Genomic DNA, 25,452 nt, shown 5'->3' with positions numbered 1-25,452 from the left:
TGTCTCACTTTATCTCACTTGAGTTTATCTGGTTAACTATCCACTGTTCTAAACCCTGAACAGAAGATGTTCTTCTGAAGCTACAAATACCTGGTACTGCAGAATAGATATAAAAAGATGATTGCTGTATATTCTGCCAAAGTGGATCTGGTTCTGTTTACTCTGTGGTGAAGATTTTTCTGCATTTTTATGGGCTCTTGTATTTTACCTGTATTTAAAAAAATCCAATAGAAATTGCACTAGCTGGTGCACTGAAGTTTTCTGTTAAGGTATTGACTTTCATTATTAATTCAGCCCTATGGCAATCTTGTATGTTGTTTGAGTTGATTTCCACTGCTGGCTATATTAGCCAGTGGGGCTACTGTAGCTAAACCTTTTATTTATTAAATATCCAATTGTTATTCACATTGTGCCTGAAGAAAAATGTGATTTTTTTTTTTGCTTGACATGTGGAACAGTGTCCAACAGAGTCATACAATACAATCTTAATATAGTCAGACAAATTTAAGGAACGTTTCTAATCTCTTTCGGTTATTCTGCTAAGGTTTTTGTCTACCAAAAATTTTCAGGCTCAGTCTATGTACAGTAAACTTTAAGAGGGCTACCAAAGCTGTAGAGGGTTAAAATCTAGTTCTGAAGACTTTTTTGTGTCTTGTTTCTCCTGAAGTAGGTGGAGACATATTTCACTAAGGTGGTAATGAATCTAACATGTTCCTGAATTTTAGGAAGAAAAGTTTAAGGAAAAAAAGCTGTGCTACCTTCCTTAAAACAAAACAAAGCCAACAAAAAAAACAGCACAGCTCACTTCTGCTACAAAGATTGTTGAACTCTATAGAACAGACCACCACATTGCTTACGTCACCTTTTGACGTTTCCATTTCTGGATGTCACAGCATACTGCTACCCTGCAACAGCTGGATTACATGGTGAATAACTAAATGTAAGCTTTATGCAAAATGGAAGTGTGTTTGCACAATCTTACTCTATCTCTCTCCTTTGAATCTGTTCCCCCAATACCTGCTGCATGCCCATAAAAATGTGTGTGAGCATGGGTGTTCGATGCATATGACAGTCTCCCCTTTCCTTCTAGTAAATGAGCTGTTGCCTTTTGTGTCATGGGCATCTCTTAGCCTTGATTCCAGCCTGACAAGAGATAGTCTTACTGGTAGCTATTTCCTTTTTTCCTATGGCAAGTTTGAGTCCTGAAAATATAACTTCTTTAGTGCATGTGTGTTCTGCTAGAGCAGCTGAACTTTGGCTGTCCAGCAGTCTGTTGAGCGTGATACCCACTCTCAGACTATAAGAGTAGAGCAAGTGTAGAATAATATGTACATGGATGGAGTCTCAGCCTCCATCAGTTTGAGACATAGGAGCTTTCTGAGGCAGCATTTTCAAGTGTGAGGAGCACTTAGTGCAGCAGGAGTGGCCACTTCAGCAGCGAGAGCTTAGCTACTATCTAAGCAAAGCAAGTGTTGTGCAAGTACATGACTATGAATACGCCTGAGCAGGATTGCACACCTTTGCTATCAGTGGAGGAGACATAATTAAGATTCTAAAACTGACCCAAAATATTTTGTTTATAAAAAGATTAGGTGTCTATTATTAAAGCATGAGTAGCCTGAGGACTAGGTTTCAGACTGATGACTCTTCATATGAGCTACAGTTGCCTTGACTTCTTTTACTATTTTATCTGGTGATACCAAAGTATACATTTGATGTTGGTGCCTAGAGGGGTTGGAGAGGAAGGCCTGTCCCTCGGCAAGGACAGGGTTCTTTACGCTTGATTTAACTAGTGTTGGTGCCACCTATTGGCAAAATATTTAGCTGTTAGGGCCCTCTAATAAAAGCAGAAAGTACTTCTAAAGTACTTCTAAACATCACTGTATTAAATCCTTTGTAGTAAAAAATGGCATGTTATAGGGTCTTTTTTCTTTTCAGATTTCTATCACTTGAATCTTCTGGCATGTGAGCATAGGAGAGCAAACGAAAACGTACAAAAGCATCTGATTCATGTTAAGCAGTAAGTTTTGCATTTGACTCCCTGAGAGAGTCAAATGTCTTAAAAGCTGAGACAAAATAATTTGAGAGGTTCACAGTATGATGCTTGTTGTGGGTGGATGATAAAACTTCTGTGGCCGGGAGAGTTGCTTTTGGTCATTGCTAAAGCTGAATAAGAAATGTGATATAGCATTACTGTTTTCAGAGGTGTTGATGGCTTGTTTTGGAGTAGTGCAGGCCACTGTAAATAGAAGCTGTTATCTTGCATGCTGACACTACACTACTTCACTCATGTACACTAGCACAAAAGTGCTGAATCTGATGTGTACGTGTACCTGCGTTAATTCTCCAAACTGCATCATCTTAATGTATCCTCTTCTGTGGTCCAGGTCACTCCAGCAGTGACTGCAGGAGCTGCCTTGGGTTTGGGAGTGGGTTTTGGGGTTTTTTTAATCATCTTTGGGTTTTCTTCCTATTGATATTTTTGGACTGTGCTCTTCTCTGCAGTCACATGTGCTCTGGTTGGAAGAATCTCATCTCTCTACAGCTTTAACTGTAAAACTCTCTTCTCATCTTGCCTTTCGATAAGGATTCTTTGGAAGTACTGAACCAAATTTGAGCTAAATTTTAGGGTTTTTTACAAAATCTATGTGTTAAGCAATTCCAGTCTTTCAAAATCTTTATCTGAAAATGTTTACTGCATTTTGATTTAGTTAAACCAGTTTGTAAGAGGACAAATATGCAGATCGGGAATTGTAGCATGAGTGAGAGAGGACTTGAATTTCCAAGGGAGAGTAAATCTTACTTGTTCTAAAGAAAAGGCTTCAAAAGATAATGAAATAGCAACAAAAGTAAGTTGCTATAATAACTTGATATTTGCTGTAATGTAAATAAGAAACTGTTTAAATACACCAGTTCTAATTTTAAGACACATTTTTGTTTCTTCTCTTACTGATACTGTATTACAGGATCCTACAAGAATTTTAGCAAGGTTCCCTTTTTACTAGCTGCTGTTTAAAACAAAAAGCCAAACCCACGAAGGCATGTAGCTTATCTTAGGGCAAAACAGAGCAAATATCTCAACAGATTTATTTTTTTTTCACCACCGGCACTGTAAAGGGATTTGTTTGATTTGCCTTCTAATTTCTGTGCCCTCCTTATATGTGACTTCACAGCATGACTGGAAACCACCCTTGGATGGCTGGATGGGACTGCTTTTCAGACACCACCTTGTAATTGACCCCAGGGCATCTTTGTTGGGAAAACGGCTACTTTTCAAGCAGTAATTGCAAAACAGATTGAATAAGCAGCCATTTCTGTATGGAGAGATCTGCTGTGTTGCAGTAGATTTCTCTTGCTGAGCATTCCCACTGTGAGTCTAGATATTTGCTTTTATAAGCAGAGCTGGCAACTGGTACAGAAACAGAACTGTCTGTGGGCAGGCTTCTTAGGTACTGTGATTCCAAAAGAGGTTTGAATGTTCAGCTGTAAAAATGGACTTTTCTTTTAGAAACTGGGGCTCCAAGCTAACTTGGATGTGTGGGTTGTGATGTGTGGGTTTTGTCAAGATGATAATTTAGAGTGAAGTAAAATTGATACTTCTGCATTCCAGCGCATTACAGATGCCATCTAAGTTAATTATGACAAAACTGTATTATGATTCCTCCCCCTCACCCCATTGTCCACACAAGGATAAACACATATACGCAGTTATTTTTGCATAGCTTTTTGGCAAGGCTTAAAGAGCTAATATAGTGCTTGCGCATCGTGCTCAAGCAGCAAGTGTGGAATCCTTGTGGATGAAAGTGAAGGTTACAGTGACTCTGATCATGGTAGACTTGTTTGATTTGTGATTTTCGAATCAATTTTATAGAGGAAATTTTTTCTGCTCTTGAGAATCCTTTGTGTGTGCTAGTGATGATAATGCATCTTGGTTGTGGTTTGTTTGGAGAGATGCCCATCAGTGAAAGAGGGAGGGGAGAGTCTGACTGGTCAGATAGAAGTGACCAAAGGGAATGCAGGGAACTACAGTCAGAGGCTCTGTGTGGTGGATGTTATTGTATTGTACATACTTACTCCCATGCTCAACTTTATCTTACTGCCACTTTGCTTTTTGTTTTGCTCAGCTGTGGCTGTGATGTGGAAGGCCATCTTGTGCACTACATATTGCTAATAATCAATGCGTAAATTCTCCATGATCTCCCTTTAAGTCCCTTCCCCCAGATCTGTTGCCTGAAGTGTTTGGGATTTAGCACTTCTGTTTTACTCATTGTCTGATGATGTTAGAGCTGGTTTTCCCTTTCCTTGTACCTTGAGCAGTAGAACCACTGTGTGTAGTTCTCAAAGTCTGGCCTGCTCTTGCAGAATTGAACAAATACTTTCCCAGGCCAATGTAAACGTTGAATATGTGTAATTCAAAGTTTTTGAGAGTTCAGAGAGGTCTGTAATGGTTGGTAAATTATATATAGAACATTACGGTTACTGTTTATATGCCAATGTTAAATCAATCTTTGCTACTTTAGCACAGAATTAAGTAGGTACTGCCTGTGCTTAACTGGGCTCTTGCAAAAAAGTCTTGCAGAAATGCATACGATGTGTGCATGTGTGTAGCTCCTTTGGAGTCAGATGAGTCAGTGCTGTTGTATGTGTTGTCAGGTGTCAGGTATCCGTAGTTCTTGAAGCTGTAAAGGAACAAGAACTTTCAGTTTTAATCATGCTTTTGCCATATGTAAATTTTCAGTTAAGATGAGAAAACTTCAGTTTATGCTGCTGATATGAAGAGAGGTGACAGTTCATGCAGTATTACAATAGCATTTAATTTGTGCTTTAAGTAGCCTTTACATATGTCTTCATTTACATGATTTTTGTTGTATCCTTTGCTGTGGTTTATGGTAATAAAGTTTGTGTGGCATTTGTTGGCATAAGTATTGTTTACGAGACCCGACGTTCTGACTGAAAAAAGGATGGTGTGAACATGTTTACTGCAGTTTACTGTATTTAATGCATATAAACTTGACTAAGTAGCAAAAATACCAGAAAAAGAAGAGGAAAAACAATTAGGTCTGAGGAATCCATTCTCAGAAATCTTTTTGGTGGGTTCTAGGATCTGCTTCTGGCCTAGTTCAAATCAAGGTAGTTATCAGTGATTCAGAAGATGATGTGGAAGCTTTGTCAGAAATTGCTGTAGATACGCAAAAATTAATGAAGTAAAAAGATTTGCACAGATAGCTTTGATTGCTTGGTAAATTTGAGCTCACTTGCACCATTTGCATTTTAATTATGCAAATTGAATTATCCACAGCTGTGGATCTATAAGCAGAGTTTGAAATTCTTCTTTTGGTACTAATTGTCTGTGGATGCCCTTGGGAGGAGGGGTGCACAGTACCCCCCAGAGGTTTTGAAGTTCCTTTATAACAGTGCATGTTTTGTCAAAATTAGCCCTGATAAGGAGAATTATTTTGGAGAGAGTTGCTATGAGTCCCTTTGCTCCTTTGGGGATGAAGGCCCTGCTCAGCTGTTGCTAGTGGGGAGGAAGCACCAAAAAAGCATCTTTATTGTCTTGATGATGAGGAAGGATTTTGTTTATTTGTTTTTAATAATAATAAAAAACCCCTCCCCAAACTGTAAAGTTGTTACTGGTTTTAAAAAAAAAACAAAACCAAAGGATACATTTTCTTTTCTTGCATAGTGATAGAAGTGTCTTAGTATCATGTATCTATTACTTTTCTATTTATTGGAGCTTGCTGAAGGGTGTGTGAATAAATGGAAGCCTTTTCTTTTGTATTTTTCTTGTTTTATTTGGTTTATGCAGTGATACCTGAATGTAGCAAATATCTTCCTTGCTGATACTCAAATGGCAAAAAAGGCTCTTAATTATATCTCAGTACTTTGGTGGTGGGATCAAGCAGGAGTGGATTAAAAAGAGAAGTTGTCTTTATAGCTTAAACAATCTTTTTGATAGGGCTTAATATGAAAAAAACAGCAGTTTAGATCTGAAAATCTGAGAATTCTCAAAAAGAGATTAGGGTTAAGACAAAACCAATGATAGACCTGACCTTCTCTAGTTGACATGAAAATGCTCTTCCTGATTTCTGCTAGCTTATCTTTCATACTTTGGAAGAGGGAAGTCACATTCAGTGTCTGTCCACGCTTCCACACCATCTTTTCTGCACTGCAGTGCATTGTGCTGGGCTGCTGTTCATCAGCCTCTTATTTGTGAAGGGATGTCACTGCTAGGCTTTCATGGTGACTAGTCCTCTTTATCCATGGAGCAGGAACTGGCTGGAAGTGTGATCTTCATCACTTTGCCCTGAGTGTTTCTTGCATGGAGTGTCTCCCTGTGGATATGAAGAGCTGAGTGAGGCAAATGTTTTTGAAGGATCTTTGCAAATAAAGTAATTAATCACTAGAAACAGGTGGAATGTAGGACTCATTAGTCTCTCCTGGAGGCCTGCTGCAATCACAAGATAAGATTTCAGGTAAAGTAGACATGTTTATTTGAAAACCCTCCAAGAACACCTTGTTTTCACTAAGAAGAGTACTTTTGTTCTAGGAAGGCTAAATGATCATTGCGTAGCACTGTTTGTGGGTTTTCAAACTGTGGGGTTTCAAGTATGCATTTTGAGGCCAAAGTATTTAAACTATTGAGAGAACCGAGAACTTTTAAAAATCATAGAATCAAGCACAGGAGGGCAAATGTTGGGTTTTAATCTTCACTTTAAACTGCTGTCCATGTATTTCTGTTAGCTGTAAATGTTTTAAATTGAGGGTGAGAGCTGTTTTGTCCTTAAAGGTCTTTTCCTGCCTTTTGATGTTCTCCTTTCTTTTTTTCTCATTAATACTTGACCAGTTCTGTTTCAGTTCTGTTTTGGGGAACTGAAACACTAAATTAAATGCTCGGTTGACTTCCCTGTGGAGATAACATGCCAGGAAAACAGATGGCTTATTGTTTTTCATGGTAAATTCATTTTATCATTTGCTTCAGTGAGTGTCATCTCTGTAGTTTGCTATTACATGGAAGCCCAGATGCAAGTGATGTTTATCCATTAAAACACTAACAGTCTTTGAATCAGGAAGGTTCCCTACCAGCATACCTAAATACATGCAGTGAATAAAGTGAGATTAAGAATATGGGAAAAAATATTGGGAGAATATCTGTACTCACATTACATGTAGAACTTCAGGGAGCTTCATGTACCTTGAGTTGTCCTTCAGTATACAAATGACAAAACTTACAGTCACATGTGGTAGTTACATGTGACTTTGAGGGGGAAATAGAAGGATGAAAACAGTCCTAAAAGGAGAAGGTACCTTAATGTATTAGAAATGTGTTTAAAATACCTATTTTAAATCATTCCTAAAGGAGTTCCTTTTACTGTGTATGCATTGACAAACCTAGCTGTCTGGTTGTGTCTCTCTAGCAACTGTTTTGAAAATGAAAAGTTGTTTTAATCTACATCATTTTACTAGCATTTGGTATTTCAAAAACATAGTAGAATAGATCGCTATTAATTATCCCTGAGCAATCCATTAATCCAGAGCCAAGTACAAGCCAAGTACTTTGCTACCAAACTCTAGTTGCAGCCTGCAAAAGTGGGAGTATTACCACTGAACAAGAGGAAAATAAAACCAGTGTATAAATGTGAATAAGTCACATTCTGCAGATATGAAACAGGAATTATTTCAATGCGGTAGGGTTTTTTTTTTTTTAAATCCACTTTATCTGCTGCTGCTTTTTTAGGCCCTGGTAATTAGCTGAAGAGGCTGTAATGTAGAATACACAAACATTACACCATTTATTACCAAGTCTTATTCAACTGACTGTCATCTTCATGTTACTTCACTATTTAACAGTATTGTACAGTCTTGATATGGCATTGTAAGATTTTTTTTCTTAATCATCTGACCATTTTGAGTGAGCTTTGGTCAGTGTTGCTGTCTGGAGGAGATACTCTATGATGTTCACATCAGGCTCAAGAAATCTGGATTTGCAGATGAGATGCATGGGAACATGCCATACTGGGCTGGAGGGCATTGAGTCCAGTCTCTCATCACACTAGGGAGTCAGTGTTATGTTTAGTAAGGTTCATAAGCCACCAACTCCATGTGTTATCATGCACCATGGCCGTAACGTCCTAAAGCTCTGATGAATGTGCATTCTGCAGTACAAGCCTTGGGCCTATGTCTTGCAGTAAGGTGTGAGAAGAGAGGTGGAAGGGTCAGAAACTTTCCAGTATCTGCTCATGTGCATAGTTGGTTCCTGGATGACAAATGCTTTGATCAGGCAGTTCACAGAGTTTGTGGGGCAATGATGATTTCATGTTGTAAAAGACTGTTTCTGATTTGCTTTATTCTTAGATTCAAAAGGAAAAGAAACTGCAGCGATGAAAGCTGACTTACTGAGGGCTCGCAATGTGAAGAGATATATTAATCAGCTGACAGTGGCAAAGAAGCAATGTGAGAAGAGAATAAAGCTCCTGGGAGGGCCTGCTTATGATCAGCAGGAAGATGGCATTTCTGATGAAGGTGATGGCCCTCAGAGTCAAAAGGTATAAATCAAATAGCACATACATTGCCTGAAGGTCATTCTGAATGTGTTAGCACTGTCATTAATCCCTTCCCCCAGGAGTCAAGTAAAAATTAATTGCTGCATAGTTTATTTGTTTTGGGAGAAGATCTCTGAAGTACCTGAAAAGACACACTGAGCACTCAACTTGGAATATTGCTAAATGTGAAACTTCATAAAGGACCGAGTGGCTCGTAAGCATGTGTGATTTTTCACATGCATGTAGGGAGTTAATAAGGACATGGTAGCAACCTTTCTGAAAGCAGCACCTTGCTTTCAAATAAAAGATTGCCAACAGATGTGCAATGTTTCTTTGGCCCCTGTTATATTTACGATACGAAATACCTGTGGGTTTTGCAAGTACTAAGTTACTCAAAAGCAAACACTTATTTGTAGAAGGCAATTGATCAAAGCAGTCATTGCAGACAAATTCTGGTAAAGCTGTTGACTGAATGCTGGTTTTCAGCATTACTGTAGTTTGAAATTGGAAAAATTGCTGTCGTATTAGCAAGCATCTACAAAAATAAAATCATGGCTACTTATCCTTGTTGAACTTCAATAAGTTGAGTGACTACTTTATGTAATCAACTCTGTCCCCTTTGGGAAAAGCACGGTAACTGATGTATTCAAATTAGAAAGAAGTTTTTATCTTTCTCATGTAGGTAAAAGTTCTCTTCATGCAGGGATCTTTAATTTTCGTTATGTCCATATAATAATTGTAACTTAATGGCACATAAGAAAAAGTTGCATGAAGCAGAACTAGTTCTTGCTACTTGTGCTTTGTCTTTCTTGAGTAAGGTCTGAAAGAACAATTCCCTACCCCCCACTCTTCCTTAAAGCCTGAGTTCAGATGGTGTGTCATGGATTGTGCCAAGGCAGTCCTGATCTGTTTCCTGACGTTGGGTGTAGCGAGAGTTGCCAAGGAGAAAGGAAAGAGAGGAGCATGTGGCAGCACCACATGAGCCAGTGATGCCACTTTTGGTACCTGCTGAGATGTGATGGACTTTCCAGGATAGATACATGGTGGTGTAAGATTGTTCAGGAATGGGGTCAAGTAGAGAAGCTGCACTGAATATGGGCAGAGATTGGTCAGAAATATAATAAAATACAATAGTACTGTAATTAAAATGAAAGGAATTCCTGTTGTTAATGTTGCATGTTTTATAACCTGATGGATTTTGGGGGGGAGCTGCTGACCCACAATTACATCTTGCAAATATACCAGTGAGCAGCTCCATATTGAGTTAATGGTACTATTAATAGAAATAAAGAGTCCTCACACTGGCATTTCTTGTAGTGATAGTGTAAACAATAGGATAAGGGGCTGCTCTGCTTCTAAGCTTTTGCTGGCTTTCTGGGAGTAATAGCATCACTGGTAAAAGTCTTTATTGTATGTTCTGATTATGGGTTTAAATGTGGAGATGGATTGTTTAGAGCTGTCAGTGTTCTCTGTTTTAATAAACAAAAATTAGGTGTTTTGAAATACATTTTTTTCCTTTTACAGCAGGAGCTAATTAGAAAGCAGTGTCAGTTTTCTGTTTGATAAATACATGAAAGTCACAGGACTATATAGACTTTGCATGTTTCACTTGCCTCATTGTCCTGAATCTGGCTTCTCTAGGGAAATCTTGAATGTGTGAATTATAATCAAATGTTTATGAGCAAGCAAGCAAACCCCAGCTATTTTGTGATTTGAGTTTTGTTACTAGTTCAGATACTGATTTATACTCTGCCCTGGGTGTTAGATGTGCTTTTAGAGAAAATGCAGTTTGAATTAGTGTAATATATAAAGCATCTCTTCTAATCTACTTACAGTCAGTGCAGTTGTAGTCCGTTTTCTTAGAAACTGTACTGCAGTAATTAATTGAGTTCTTGTGTGTGTTGATTCAGCAAACCATTTTTTTGATCTGTTGTGTTCAGCACAACAGCCACATCACCACATCTGTGAGATATGACGTGGAGTCACAGCATCTCCTTAGTGGAGCTGTTTTGTGAACCATAGGTAGTAGGAGGAGATCTGAGGATCTGATTGTTCACTAGCTGTGAAACAGCAAGGAAACCACCTGAGTGTATTTTGGGGCACAGACAGTTCATAATCCTGATAAGGATCAAGTTGAAACACCTGCAGAAGACTGCTTCCACCACATCTGTGGATAGATGCTGATTTAACTGGTGACTGATCAGATCTTTGCTCTCATTTCTGAGCTTCAGGTTGTGAGATCACATTATGTCAGGATACTTCATGGTACATAACTGGGGGATATAAAGAAAGCAAGCTTCAATTGTTGTTCCCCTGTTAACCTGAAGATGGGGTGTTTTATGACAAAAGTATATTTTTGAGCCTCAAGGTAGGGATTTTTCCATTAGTGTCTGTACAGTAAAATAGCCAGGTACTTTATGTAGTATATCCTTCCTGATAGGTAACTAATTGTTGCATTTGGTTCAGCTACTGCTGTATGTGACAAAGATAGCCTTCTGATGACTTGTTTCTTTTTAAAAAATAAGAATATATGCCTTAATTTTAGTCAGTGTACAGGTAAAGCATTTATTGATGTTTTTTAAAATATAGCTTGGAAAGAGACACATATTTTTCCATTATTATTTTTTACATTCCTCTTATTCCTGTCTTCTACAAAAAAGACAAAACCAAATGAAAACAGAAGTCCTGCAGTCTGTGTGGCATCGTCCCAGCAGAAAACCTCCACTACCAACCCAAATTCTGTTCACCCCACCCATGATCTGCAGTGCTGTTACCAGCTTTATTGTGGTTATTTGTTACAGGCCAGTGCAGTTGTAATGAATGGGAACCTGGTGTGTGGTAAAGAAATGTAGCACAGTGCATCTGTGCTGTGTCTGGTGCCTATAGAGGCCCTTCCAAATTAAGTAGTTGCTTTACGTTCCCCTCCAGAGAGGTTGTGACAATCTTTAGGCACTTGCCAAGAGCAGGTCTCTGGCCAGGAACAAGGATATTCTGTGTGCGTATGCTAGGGATGCTGGTTAAAGCACCCTGATTCAGAGGAAAAAAAAAAAAAAATCTAACCCCTTTCTAGTCTTTGGCAGAGCCTGTGATCAGCTGTGGTATATTAGTTACTCTCCTGTTGGAGTAGGGAATTGACATAGCAGCAGTAAAGCTGCAGTTTTTTTCCGAACCCAAAAGCTGCTCTTGAGTTAAAATGATTTGAAGAGTTGCTGTTGAGGCTGATAATTCTAAGATAATATCTTCCAACTGGTTATTAGATTTGAGGGTGTACACATGCCCTAATGCGTGTGTATGTGCCTGCATATCTTAGAGCTTTTACTCTAATCTGTGGTGATACTGAGTCATAAAATGCTATTTTGCTGAGGATTACAAATTACTGCAGAACCTCATTCTTTAAATTGGAGAAGGAAGAATCCTCCACAGAATAATTCCTGGATTGCATCACCTTATGATGACTTATGACCTCAAATCTGAAAGCTTCTTTTGTCCATCAGTGTTGTCATTGAAGTCTTAATAATCTGTATAGTACCACATTTGTAACGTATTTAATAATTCCAGGATAGTCAAGCCTTAAACAAACAAAAACTTAGAAAAAGCTTGTGAGGTCTTACTCTGCAAGAGAAGTTTAAATAAGCTTTTCTGTCCATTAATGTATTATGTTAAAGTATTTCAGTTCACAAGGTAACTTTTAGGAGGTTTGTGTAATAGCATTATTAGGCACCATTAGGGAGGTTATTAGGGATGTTTGTTAGTTACCGTCCTTGATGGCAGCCTTTGGATACCAGAGGCATAGAGACCAAGGTGACCTCTCACTCAAGAGGCGACAGCACATGCTTCACATTGTGATCTATCATACCTCTGCCATCATTTACAGTGCTGACAGCCCAGAGATGAAGATTTCTGTTCAAGAGGCTGGAAGACCCTCCTCCACTTGTGTTTTAAGTCATTGTCCTTGATAAAATGACTGAATAAAAAGTATGATGATGCACAGCAATGGTCCTGAACCACAGACTGGCTGTATTGTCATCTCTGTGTTCTTCTTTGACGGTCTGATCACTATTTCTGTAAGAAGCCTAGCTTCAGCAAGCCTGGCTCTGCTATTCAGTGAGGATTATAGAAGGAGCTCTGAAATGCAGAAGTTTTTGTTCATATACCTGAATAGCTCTGAAGCTAAGAGCAAGCCATGTCCAGAAGATACTGGTATGATAAAGGATGAAGAGAGGAATGGTGCATGACTTATGAGGAACTTTGAACATGAAAATGAGCATTTGAGCTGAGACAAACACAATTTACTTAAACACTACCTAAAATTTGGGGGACCTGTTTCACACAAAACATAGATAGCTACAGTTTTTAAAGAACCTTCTTTAGCTTGGTTTATTAAGGAAGTGACTTGTGCTAGTAATTGTATACATGCATGTGTATGTGGTTTCCTCCCATAGAGCTTGAGTCCAGCTAATAGTTTTTTTCTAAATTTAACTTGGTGGTACTAGGTTTTAGTTGTCTTCCGAGAGAGAGAGATGCGGATACGTGACCTGAATTATACTATTATTAAGTATCAGAAAACCCATATGAAAGAAATTATTAATGCCTCAATATCAGTTGGAATTCATGTCTTGCTCTGTACCAAATTATCTTTGCTATAAAATGCAAAGTCCTATAAAGCTAAGATTCATGATCCCCAGTGCTTAAGGAGTGCTTTTCAAAGAAAAAGGTGTGGGTTGGTTGGTGGCAGTGAGGTACAAAGTAAGAGACCGAGACCATCTGATGTATTTGGATTCCTGGTGATGTCAGTAATGGCACTAAATGAGCTATATAACAACTGATTCATCTGCTGAACTGAAAAGTTGGAGAGGAAGGGGTGTTTAGTTTTGATAGGGTGTTTTGAAAATTCATCTGTTCTTCAAAGAAATCAGTGTTGTTCATTTTGTTCAACATGGGAAGATCTGTTCATTTTGTCAGGGAGGTGTTTTGGTTTCAGGTGTTTGTCTCAAGGCCTGGATTCACAAAAATAGTAGAGGATGAGGAAGTGATAATGGCTTTTTAATGCAACAGCTTAATGGCTGCAACATCTTCTTGGGTGTGGGAAGTCTGTGTTTCGTTTCCTTTCGTGCTTGATGTACACCCTCCTCTCTCATCTCAGGAAGAGTCCTGAGCATTATATCACAGCCTGTACTTTTTTCCTGGCTGCATTTCTGATAGATGCTTTTCAATAACACTCAGTTAATGGGAACTGGCTGCCAAATGCCCTAGCTGCCAGGGTAAAGAACTACATTCCATCTTTCTCTGTGTCTCTGGGAATAATTGAGATACATCTCAGAGCTCTGTGGCCTGTGGCATGGAAACTGCTGGTGTTACTCTTTGTTTGAATTAAGCAAAGAATAGATCAGTTAGCTTGGCTCCTCTGCCTTGCGGGAACATTGGAAGTTGAATTTTTGGCAATAGCATTTCATGAATGACTTGAAATGCGAGCTTAGTCCTTTGAAATGTAGTCTTACCTCCTGAACAGAAAACACGTGGAAACATTTTCTGTCTGGTAGAAGCATAGGTGCATTTATCTTCTAAATACTTATAACTTGTATTTATTTCTTTTTTTAAAGAAGCAAAACTATTACTGTAGGTCTGTGCAGTTGAATCTTGTACGTGTTTGTGGGATGCATGGTGCTCTGTGGGCACATCAATTGAAAAGATTTTCCTCATAAGAGATGGAGAGAAGGTAGAGTTAGGTATTTTCCCAGGTTTTACTCTTAGTTTTCCTTTCTTCAGATTCTTCAGTTTGAAGAAATTTTGGCCAACCCTTCATATCGAGAGCAATTCCGAATCTACATGGAAAGGATGGACAAAATGGCTTTGATTGGTCTTTGGGAGTCTGTGGAGTATCTGAAGAATGCTAACAAGGTGGAAGAAATTGCAGCTTGTATATTAACAGGAATTTCTACTTGTTTTGATCTTGATGTTAGGAAATGTGCTTGTATTTATGTTTTTAAAATAGCAATACCGTAGGATGGGTGCTAAGCAATTTAGGTTTTTTAACTTCATGTCAATGTTTGAGGATAATATGGCAATTAAAAATTGTGGACTGTTTTGTGTAGCAACATCACCTGTAAAAAGGATACTTGATATGCAACAGTAGTGGAATTACTTCCCCCTCCACCAGAGAAAAAAATTGCAGTAATATATTGGCTTTCATTGTATCAGCTCCAGTGAAACTTAAAAGTGCATTACTGTTTGATAGTCTGTACATAAATTTATCATCTTGCCCATTACAGGTAGCTCGCTCAATCTAAAATTCTGAAATTTTTGTCTATAAGTGTCTTTTAAATCCTTTTGAAAGAGAGATTTTGCTTTAAAGGACTCATTCCTCTCCCTGTTCTGTTGCTGTATAAGCAGCTAAGTTTCTGCAAGAATTCCGCACCATTGCTAGGAGGAAGAAACAATGCTATATAGTAATTTGTGCTAAAATAAAGTAGGAGTGAGAACCCTGAAACAGGGGTAGGAAATATCACTTAGTTGCAAGAAGTATCCTGGATCAGTGGTGCAGGGGACAAATTTACTGTTTGAGCAGTAGGGTGGATTTTGGGGGGAAATTGTTTTAAACCTTCAGCGTGAAATACAAATTTCATTACTATAATACAAATTTCAAATTTAATTATACAGGATACAAATTTCATTCATCAGTTAACTTCTTATTCACTGTAATTTTATTAATATCATATGTTAAAAGATTTTAGTCAATTGGAAAATACAGGTAACATCCTGTAACCAAAGCGGCAAATTGTGAGCACGAGTAGTGAGCCGTTAATACAATCTGAAGAAATGGCTAACAACCAACTCAGGCCAGAAAATGTTCATTAAAGGGGTTTGTCAGGCACTGTGAAGAGAGTTGTATAGATTAGTTTTGATTTTCAAACTGCTCATGATTGGAAAAGGTGCTATAAATTGATGACCTTTCAGCTGTGATTTCTCTCTCTGCTTTCAAAACAGTATGTATAGTGCCATTATTCAAGACCTACCATTTTTTAAAAAAAGATCCTAACATGCTGTGCTCCTGTAGCTCCACAGAATGTAAAGGCTGCCTGCCACTACAGGGGCAGCTTTGATTACAAAAAAGTAAGCGTCATGCAGCCGTGTGGTATTGACACTTGAGGCAGGCAAGCACATTGTGCCATACTAAGGGAGTGGAGAAAACCTTTTTAATTCAGGTCAGTTTAGAGATATAATAATTTACAGATGATCACAGACTGTGCTGCATTACTTCCTCTCTCCTTTTCATTTACTGCAAAATTCAATCCTGTGTGCTGTTCTGTGCTCAGCGGAAATACCCAGTATTACCCTGTACTGGTAAATGTCTCTTCAGGTGTGCTTTTTTCCCCTTCTTTTTTCTTCATCTCCTCAAAAATTAATTGCAGTCGCATCTAAAGTGAATTGATCCTATCCAGCAGAAGTCAGGAGAGCAGATACAAGTGAACTCTACAATCTGAACTTTAAATGGTGACCACAGTGTTGTTCTAGCACTTTTTCTTCCTCTTAATACCAGTTTTTGGAGCATACCTCTAAAAGCAGTGAGTGTGGAAGCTTAAGGTAATTTTAGAGCACAGCTGTTTCTTCACTTAACAAATATGGTATTTATCTTGCTCAGCATAGGTGTGCAGGCAGAGTGCTTGATCTCAGTAAGAGATTCACAGGTGTGTTCTCGTACATCTGGGTGTGAAATTCTTCATCATCCTTCAAATTATACACCTGGATCCTGAATCATCCTGATATTTTTAACATTTACTCATTATTCTCTCCTCCCTCCCTCTCATCCTTGCTTCCTAGGCTGAAATACCTCAACTGGTGAGTGAAATTTATCAGAATTTTTTTGTGGAAAACAGAGAAATACCTGTGGAAAAATCCCTTTATAAAGAAATACAACAGAGTCTCGTGGGAAATAAAGGAATTGAAGTATTCTACAGAATTCAGGCAGATGTTTACGAAACTCTGAAGGACAGATACTACCCCTCATTCATTGTCAGTGATTTATACGAGAGATCAGTCAAGAAGGAAGATGAAAGAAGTTGTGCTCAGCTAACTTCTGAGGACAAAGATGAAGTGGTGAGTCGTATGGACAATTTCTCTCAGTGTTATTTAAGGTGATCTGAAGATGATCCTGAGTAGAGCATATAGTAGCATGTTCTGTCCTTGAGTTTTGGACTGCCTTTTTTTTTTTTTTTTCTTAAATGATGTATTTATAAATACGACCATTCTGGTAGTTTCATCAGGTAAACCTGGTATGTCTACAAGGTCTTTGAAACAAAATGGTACAAAATGACTGACTACTTAAACTTCAAAAGATAAAGCAGATATTTCAGATTTCTAAGCCTTTCATATTCTGTATCTTTTGTTATGCTTCTTAGCATTGGAGAATGCATAGCTTACCTCATACAAGCTCAGCTGCTCTGCTTTTCAGTGAAGGAAACATCATCAGTATGTTTCTGTCTAGACGTTGTCCCTGTCCGCCATGCGTTTACTATGTACTAAATAGGTATTAAAAGTTGCACAAAAGAGGAGAAAAAGTAATTCAAAACATAATCTTAGTGCTTTTAAAAATTATTTTATTGAATAAATAGTCTATGTTGGAAGATAAAAGTGATAAAAATAGCACTAGAATGGGAAATACTATAACAGAACATTCAAAATATCATAAACAATAACCCAGTGGTAGCTCTCCTAGGGCAGGATTTTTCAGTGGGTTTTCTAAATTGGTCATGTCAGGGGAACTTGTGATATGTTTACCTGAGAACATTTTGACAGGAGAATCCCTCAAACTAGTGAGCATCTTTCAGTCAGGCTGCTGCTTCAGATCAGATTCGATATCTTCTTTTCACATGTGAACTTGCTCGGAACACGATGAAGTGTAATAATTTGTCTAAAACTGGATCTAACTGGACAAAGAAGCAGCAGAATGCAGAGGTGCTGATCTGCATTTTGCCACTTAGAAATATTTTTTTAAATTTACTGCTTAAATATGATTTTCATTTCTGTAGGTGAGCTATTACAGTCTACGTAGTCTGCATATCAGTAAATCTGCAGAGATGACCCATTACAAGTAAATTATTTCCAATATGAACTTTTAGAGCTTTCTGAATTTTTCATTGTTTGTTTCTCCCTGTATTCTTTTCCTTGATAAAAGATTCAAGATGTGTTTTCTACTTTTCTCACTGCTAACTCAGCTATGTGTTAAAGGTAATAGGTACTTCAAAGGCTCTCTGTCCTTGGCTTTGCAACAATTGGGACTTTGAGAGAAGACTGTTACTGGTTTTAGCCAGAACTTTTTAAGTATTAAACATGTTTTTCAATCTCTTTTTTTATATAAAGAGTCTAACAGAGATAACTGTTTCTCTAAGAAAACTGACACAACACTTTAGGGCTGGCTGTCCTCTGTGAGATAACTACTACAGCTGCTGGAAAAAAATAGATTTTTGACATCAGCATCATCCTGTCCTTCTGAGTCCTTGGATATATATGTGCCATATTGAAAGGCTTCATCTGCCCTGAAACCTTAAAGACTAATATATTGCCAAGTTTGCTTATATAGTTAAAGAGGTTTTGCATTTTTAACACCAAATAAAGTATGAAGTTGCATATACCATTAGAGCATATCTCAGAGCAATCCTATTGGCTCTGTGCCATGCTTCGGGGTCTTTGAGATGAAAATAAATGATAAATTCTTTCTGAAGCTTCCAGTAGCCTCTCAAATGTTGGTGAAAATGCTCTACTGACAAATAGGTTTGTTTTTTTTTCCTACCATGTATAGGAAACCACAGCGGAGAATTCTGATGTTTCCTGAGGGATCCATACTGTTAGCAAATACTAATTCGTTTTGGTTTAGTTTGGGGTTTGGAGGTGTGCATCCTTGCTTCCTGGGGTGCTGTGGGAGTTACCTATGTTACTTTTCTATAAGTTTCACTGTTGCATGTGGATAGGTAAAAAAGCCATCTAGTGTCCTCATGGAGAGGAGGACAAAAGGGTGAGCCCTGATTATACATGAGAAAATCAAATCAGAAGATAGAAATTGGGGAAAGGCCAGACTCTGCTGGTTCTGCCGTGTGTGGAACAAGCTCTTTCTTCTTCCTTCCGATCTGTTGTTACTTTTCACTCCTGCAACAAACCTCCTTTAGAAGGTCATGAGTAGATGTAGGTACACAGAAGCAAGCAGTGCCCCCATTCACTACTTTGAAGAAAGAGGGCCTGGTGGTTGCATCAGTGCTGCATGTGTCAGATTTGCTAAAATAAGCCCAAAGGCTGTATTCTGCATCATGCACAGAAATGGAAGTCATTATCAGTTTAGCAATCAGAGGAAAATAGCACAATCCTTTATGATCTCAGCTTTGAGTGAGTTGGTTGTTTATTTTATAACTTTGGTAATTTGAATATGGGTATCTTGTAATTCTAGCATTTTTGTGATAAACCTAGTGATTCAGCAGTGGTTTTTGCTGCAAGTGTCTGAAATCTTAATGACAAAAAAGTCATGTAGCCTTCCTCTGGGAGCAGAGCCTTACTAATTTGTAATTAAGGGCAGTTTTTTGATTACTAAAACCAAACTTCATATGAGAAGTCTTTTAATTCTTCAGTCCTGAAAATAGCAGTTTTGATTCTTTTTGACCAGTGTGCTTCCCAACAAGTATGTGGTTTTTTTTAATTTTATGGTCCTGTTCAATAGTGTTTTGAATAACAGTGTTGTTAATTATTATTATTTCTATTACTGTAGCGCCAGGAGACACCAAACAGCTTCCATGAGCTGAGCTCTGTACACATGCTTGGAGTTAGTCTATGACCTGAGGAGTTTAGTCAATGCAGAGTAGATAGAAGAAAGGACGGGGCATAGATCTAATGTTATTTTTAGGCAAATGCAGAGCTGGAAAAGAGCATGGATTTCTTAGCCTATAACTCCTGACTCCCCTATGAAGATCACACTAAGGAGATTGATTATTGTTGCTACTGTATCTTTCCTCAGACTTTTTTTTACTGAGATATAAAATACCACAGAATTTACAAGTAGGATAGTCTTCTTAGAAACTTACAGAATTTAGTAGAGTATGAGACTTCCTTCTGTTAGCTTTTTGTTAATTATATAAAGATACAGCTTACTTAGTCGGAATATCATTAAATAACACAGAACTTTCGTTCATGAGATTAGATTCATAGCTTCCCACAGATAAATTTAGATATATTCAGTCACAAGCAGACCTCAAGTATCTTTGGCAATGGTAACATCACGGTGCTGTTTGCTGGATCTCAAGGTCTTCATGCCTATTTGGGGAAAAAAAGTAAGAAAGGGGAGGCTGAGGCAAATGCCAAAAGATATTAAAGAGAATGTCAGTGAAAGGTGTGAAGTTTTCTATTTTTTGCATGCCTGTAGTACACAAGATGGAAAAAGCTATTTGTTTGTCTGAATGAATGTAAGAAAATGATTTGTGAGTTTAGGGTAATGCGTATGTGATTTTGACACATTTTTATTAACACTTCTAAAAACAGCAGTAAAATCTGTTTATGAAGAGAAAGGACTTGCTTTAGATTGTTATGCAGGCTGATAAATCTGTTTTGTGAAGATCTGTGGGAGGCAGGAGTGTTTGTTAGATCTGGTGGTGTTCTGTTGTTTTTTTCCTGTCTTGCCCCCTCCATTCTCATTCTTTCAGCTCAGAGCTAAGTATCTGATTTTCTATCTGGTTCTGAATATCATTCATGACTACTAAGCTGTTGTTGCTTTTAAAATAAACTTTGATTCTTCCTCTCATTTACACTAAAACCTTAGCTTGAAGGTCATTCTACACAGTTGGCAAGAGCTGCCAGAGCTGTAGTATAAATGGTAATGAGGCTTTGTGTGAGATGGTTGTTTGGTTTTGTTTTAACAGACTTGCGCTTCATGTTGGATCTTATGGTTGGAATATCTCTTAGAATCTGTTATACTTACACTTTTGTCTCTATCAAGAAGCGTTCTTATATGTAAAATGCTTATGGAACAAACAATAAGTGTCTCCTTTTTCATATTAATGATGCTGTTACTCCCATCCTCTATTTCTAGAGCCAAGGTTGTGAAGAAGCTACTGAAGAATGCAGCACAAGAATTAATGAACAGGCCAGTTATGCTGTAAATAAACTTCGCCAGCTAAATGACAAGCTTGAGTATAAGAAACAAGCTCTAAATTCCTTATGTAATTCACCAAAACCTGACAAAAAGGTTTGTACCTTTAGTGTCTTCAGTCTTTTTAAAATATATATATATATATTTGTGTAATATCCATTTGCCTCAGGCTGGTGTTGGACAGGTCAGATTGCTGTTTCAATCAGACTGTTATAGAAAGCGAAATCAGAGCTTAGTTTTAATGGTTTGTTTTTTCATTTTTTTTTTTAAAGCTGTTGTAACTAACATTGCAAATATGATTTATATTATTTTGTTTGTCATAGAATAACGACATCTCTCCCAGTGGTCTTGCTGCTTTGTCCGTGGCAAATAGTGTTTCTTCCTTACATCTCTGCCCACCTATATCTGTGTGTTTATGACAGCTTGTTTCATGTCCCTGCCTCATCTGCAACACTGCAGGGGAGGGATGTGCTAGGTAACTTCTGCTCCCTCTGCTGGTTTTGGTGTAGCACAGCACAATTTCATGATCTCTATAGTTGTGTCTGGCTTGCTCAAATAAAAGGGAAAAAAAAACCCCAAACCTATAAAAGTGACTAATTTCCTTTATAAGGAGCTAGAAGAAATCTGCAGGGCACACTTTCATCAGACTGAAAATTCTGAGGGATATTAAACTTCGTCTCTCTGGGCTTGAATTAAAAAAAACTTTTTTAAAAAAATGTCTTTTTCTCTTTGCAGAGTGCAACAGTTAAGCAATCTAAGAACACATTCAGGCAGAAGGAAGTGATTTGCATTTGGCTTAGGCCAACTCATTTGCATTTGTCTTAGGCCAACTCATTTGCATTGCTACCAAGGATGATATTACAGGACTGTTGTTCATATGCAACTGGGCCAAGCTTTTCAGGTGTAGTGAGACTGGCTGCAAATGGTAGACGGTGAGTGAGACAAACAAGTAGTTAAGGCATCTCCCTAAAATGGCCTTCTGCTAGGGATGGCAAAAATGTACCTGGGCATTAGTCATTGCTCAGGATCTGGGTTCCTGGTGTATTTGTTCCTTCACTCGGGGTGAGTGCTAAGATGCTGGTCTGAATGGAAGTTGACACCGCAGTCGTTTTCTGCTGCCCCAGCTGTGGGGATAGCCACCACTAAGAGAAGAATGCAGACAGTAGTGTTTGAGGCCACCCTGGCTAGCTTCATTCCCTCTGTCCCTTCCTCATCTTCCTTCTGCCAGAGCTTACTGCAGACAACTGGAAATATTTCTGCAGCTGTTCTGGGGTATCCTGCTCACAGCTGCTCCACTCTGTGTGTGGCCTCAGCTGACAGAAGATTACCTCTTATTTGTCATCCAACCACTACTGTTAGGAATTGTAAGGGCACAGCCATGTCCCTTTTTTTTTTTTTTTTTTTTTTCTGTTTTAATGTCTGTGTTACTGCAGGAACATGTACCTGTAGAGCTTTTAAATTGATAGTTAGGGTTGACAGTGTGAGAGCGCCTTGTCACAGGGACTTTCGTTTTTTCTCCTCTGGATGTGACAGAAAAATTTGGTTCTTGGTCATATGAAGTAAAAAATGTTACTGAAAAATCCACGGTTTTGTGACATATGAAGTGGAATGTCACACACATTTTGTATTAAATTCTTTAACCTCAAGCTGTTCTTGGGCTATTTTCTCTTTTTGAAAAGCCTTTGCTGTGAAACCCATACAAAACATGTATATACATCTTTAAGTGGCTTCTAGCACTGTGCAACTCAGATGCCAGTCAGTCAAGGAAGAAAACTCCTCATTTGAGTTACATGTGGAATGCTGCTAGTTTTAAAATAAAAATGTAGGGAGAAGTCTTATGTCAGTTCTTTCTGTGGAATAGAAAGAGTAGCAAAGATGACATGAAAAGATGACAGGCAGTCTCAGGCAATGCCTCTGATACACAAGGCCCGCTGCCATAGAAGATCACTTGATCTGTGGAATTCTGTGACTGTGGTGCCACCTTTTGTGTGTGTTTCACATCAGAAGCCCAGCAGCTCCCTTGGGTCTCTGAGGGCAGTCTCAGGCTATTCTGTGCAACCACGGTAAATGTGCAGAGACCCCATTCTTTCTAGAGTTCAATCTTGTCATCCTCAGTAGCAAAGCAAAACCTTAATATTCCCCACCCAGAACACTTTCTAGTGCTTGCTGAGCCTTATTTTCAAACAAAACTGTGTGACACAATCATTGAAATTAAATGGGACTTTACTAAACGGAAGAATGTCTCTGACTCTTATTGGGAATTAGGTGGAAGTTGGAGGCGTTTTATGTTAACTCATTCAGATCTTCTGTATTTCCAATGGACCTGTACCAGGAGCAAACATAAAACTCACTTTGAGAAAGTGTAAGAGGTGCTCTTATAACCAGCTAGATTTTAAATTAAAATTTGCACCATAAGCAAAAAGAGTTAGAAGTACAAAACAGGTACTAAACAAAAGTGGGTGTGCTTGTGTATGTGTGAGTTAGGCCATACCATTTGTTTCTTTAGCACTATAGTTTTAATTTTTTTTTTCTTTCATATGAAAAATACTATATAACTAAACCTTTATATGTTGCATTCACACGGATGTACCACTTGTATGTTCCCTTTGCATTCTTGAGAAATAATAGCTATATTCTTTTTATACCTAAGCTCTTGGGGAGGCAGGGATTGTACCCTTTCTAAAGTAGTGGGGTTTTCCCAGTATTTTTTTTTTTTAAATTTCTTTGTCTTTGAAAATATATACATATTTGAAACAGAATAGTCAAATGGATCCAGTATCATTATAAAGTCTCAGTGATTGTTTTAGAAGTGTAGCAGCTATTTACTTATGATGAAACTTACCAGTTCTTCTGTATTTATCCATTGTTCCTGGATGCCGCTTACAGGAGTCCATATAAGGTGACTGTATAGACTGTATATAGACTATACAGCAAGATGTATAGTAAATAAAATAAACCACAAAATTATTCTGAAGGCTAAATATATGCTAGAAGGTTGTTATATAGCTGTCGTGTAGATGATATTTCGTATCTTACATGAGGCAAAAGTTCTGGAAAAAAAAAAATTTCTGTAGCTCTGTAGAATATACCTCTCATGATGCGAGTCAAACAACAAGACATAAATTTGACTGTGGTATATAATTTTTTTTTTTTTTTTAAAGTGTTAGCTGCTTTTGCTGTGTTTCTAATGTCACATCTTATGCTTCCACCTTTTTTTATCATACTGTCTCCTGGTAGTATGTACGGTTACTTATTTCTTTACTGATGTGACGTGATACACTATTTCTCCTTTATGAGATTATGACAGTGAGCTATGCCTTGATGAGAACATTTTTTTAAACATGTGCTTTCAAAAATAATAAATCCTTCCCTTTCCAAAACTAAAACAAATTAAGTGGTAACTTTCTGAGTGATTGTTAACACAGCTAAGTTCCTAGAAATGAAATCTATTCCCAGGTTCCTTGGACAGAAATTGAAATTTCAAGTTTGTATAAAACATATAATGTGTAATATATAATCTATCTAAAGTGCCTTTTATGCTGATAGTGTGATAGTAGCATGTCCTTCTAACTTGTTTTTTATTTTCATGTCAGGGTTGACCTTTGAGTCCTGTGTGTTCTGCAAGTTTATAAGAGGCATCATAGATCCTCTCACAGGTTTTTTTCCATGTGAATTGGTCTTTCTCTCCCTTCTTTTGAACCTTTTCTCCTTTCTGAATAGTGTCTAGACTAGACACAACTAGGCATGTAACACAAGCTTTTTGCTACTAATTGTAATCAAAAAAACTTTCCTGTGCAGATTGTTTCTAAGCTGAAGGATGAAATTACTCTGATGGAGAGAGAGCACAATGACCTTCAGCTGCACATTGCAAGAACAGACTGGTGGTGTGAGAATCTTGGCATGTGGAGAGCCTTCATTGTCTCAGGCGAGGTATAATTTTTTTCTACGGCTTTTTATCTTCTGGGTCAGTTCAAACTTGCACGAAGAGAAGAATAAAACCCTGTATGTATTTTCTTTATATCTTTGTGCATACTGTGTATACTTCATATTTACTTGGGGGTAGGAAAGGAAACCCTAACCTCTTCTGAATTTATCTGTTTCCCCAGTGACTACTATGGTGCATATACCATATTTCTAGTCCTCAGACACTATTGTAATGGAGTTACAAAAATACCTGCATGTACATGAACTGATAGTGGCACTGGGTAAAGTAATTTGCTATCTTAGGAGCATTGTTTTTGATAAGAACTGCCTTTTGTTACATTACCATGCTATCACACTTGGGTACATTTGTGTGTCTGCTATGTCTGAAAGATGCAGTACTTAAAATTTTTGTGGTTTTATTATTATATTTAATGGCAGTACAGTTTCAAGCAATTAGAATACCCAGAAAGAAAGTGCTTTAAATCTGTAAGTTGAAGGAGAAGTTAAGGGGTTTTTTTTTTGAGGTTTTGGTTGGGGTTTTTTTTGTGTCTTGTTCTGCCCTTCCATTTGGGTGTGGGTAGACAATTGTAGAATGAATGTAGAATGTAATGGTAACAAAGTACTACCATCTCATGTCTTTCTATTAATGCTTGCTATGAAAAGAACCCAGTAAATGCTTGTTATGTAGTAGCTGTAGGCTCACGCTGTACATAAGCTATCTTCCTGACAGCATCACTTCAGAGAATTAAAGATTAATTGGATCTCTGCTTTCGTAAGGAATGGAGTTTGAAGGTTTGAATAAGGTGAAAAATTAGCTTGTCTCACTCCTTTAAATATCTTCGCATATAGGATGTTTATGCT

The 25,452-nt window shown here is 37.9% G+C and overlaps 1 protein-coding gene across 1 annotated transcript in view; it reads left to right on the top strand.

Annotated features, from left to right (window-relative positions):
- SNX25 (sorting nexin 25) overlaps positions 1-25,452 on the top strand; it is an 84,190-nt gene that overhangs the window by 40,555 nt on the left and 18,183 nt on the right. The window contains exons 8-12 of the mRNA XM_026846645.1: positions 8,356-8,546; positions 14,310-14,441; positions 16,362-16,637; positions 20,608-20,763; positions 24,466-24,597. Of these exons, the coding sequence (XP_026702446.1) occupies positions 8,356-8,546; positions 14,310-14,441; positions 16,362-16,637; positions 20,608-20,763; positions 24,466-24,597 (887 nt within the window). The remainder of the gene's footprint in view (positions 1-8,355; positions 8,547-14,309; positions 14,442-16,361; positions 16,638-20,607; positions 20,764-24,465; positions 24,598-25,452) is intronic.

This window comes from Athene cunicularia, assembly GCF_003259725.1.
Source record: "Athene cunicularia isolate RWA chromosome 4 unlocalized genomic scaffold, athCun1 chr4_part1, whole genome shotgun sequence".
Lineage (NCBI taxonomy): Eukaryota > Metazoa > Chordata > Aves > Strigiformes > Strigidae > Athene > Athene cunicularia.
This window is presented reverse-complemented; position numbering and strand designations above follow the sequence as displayed.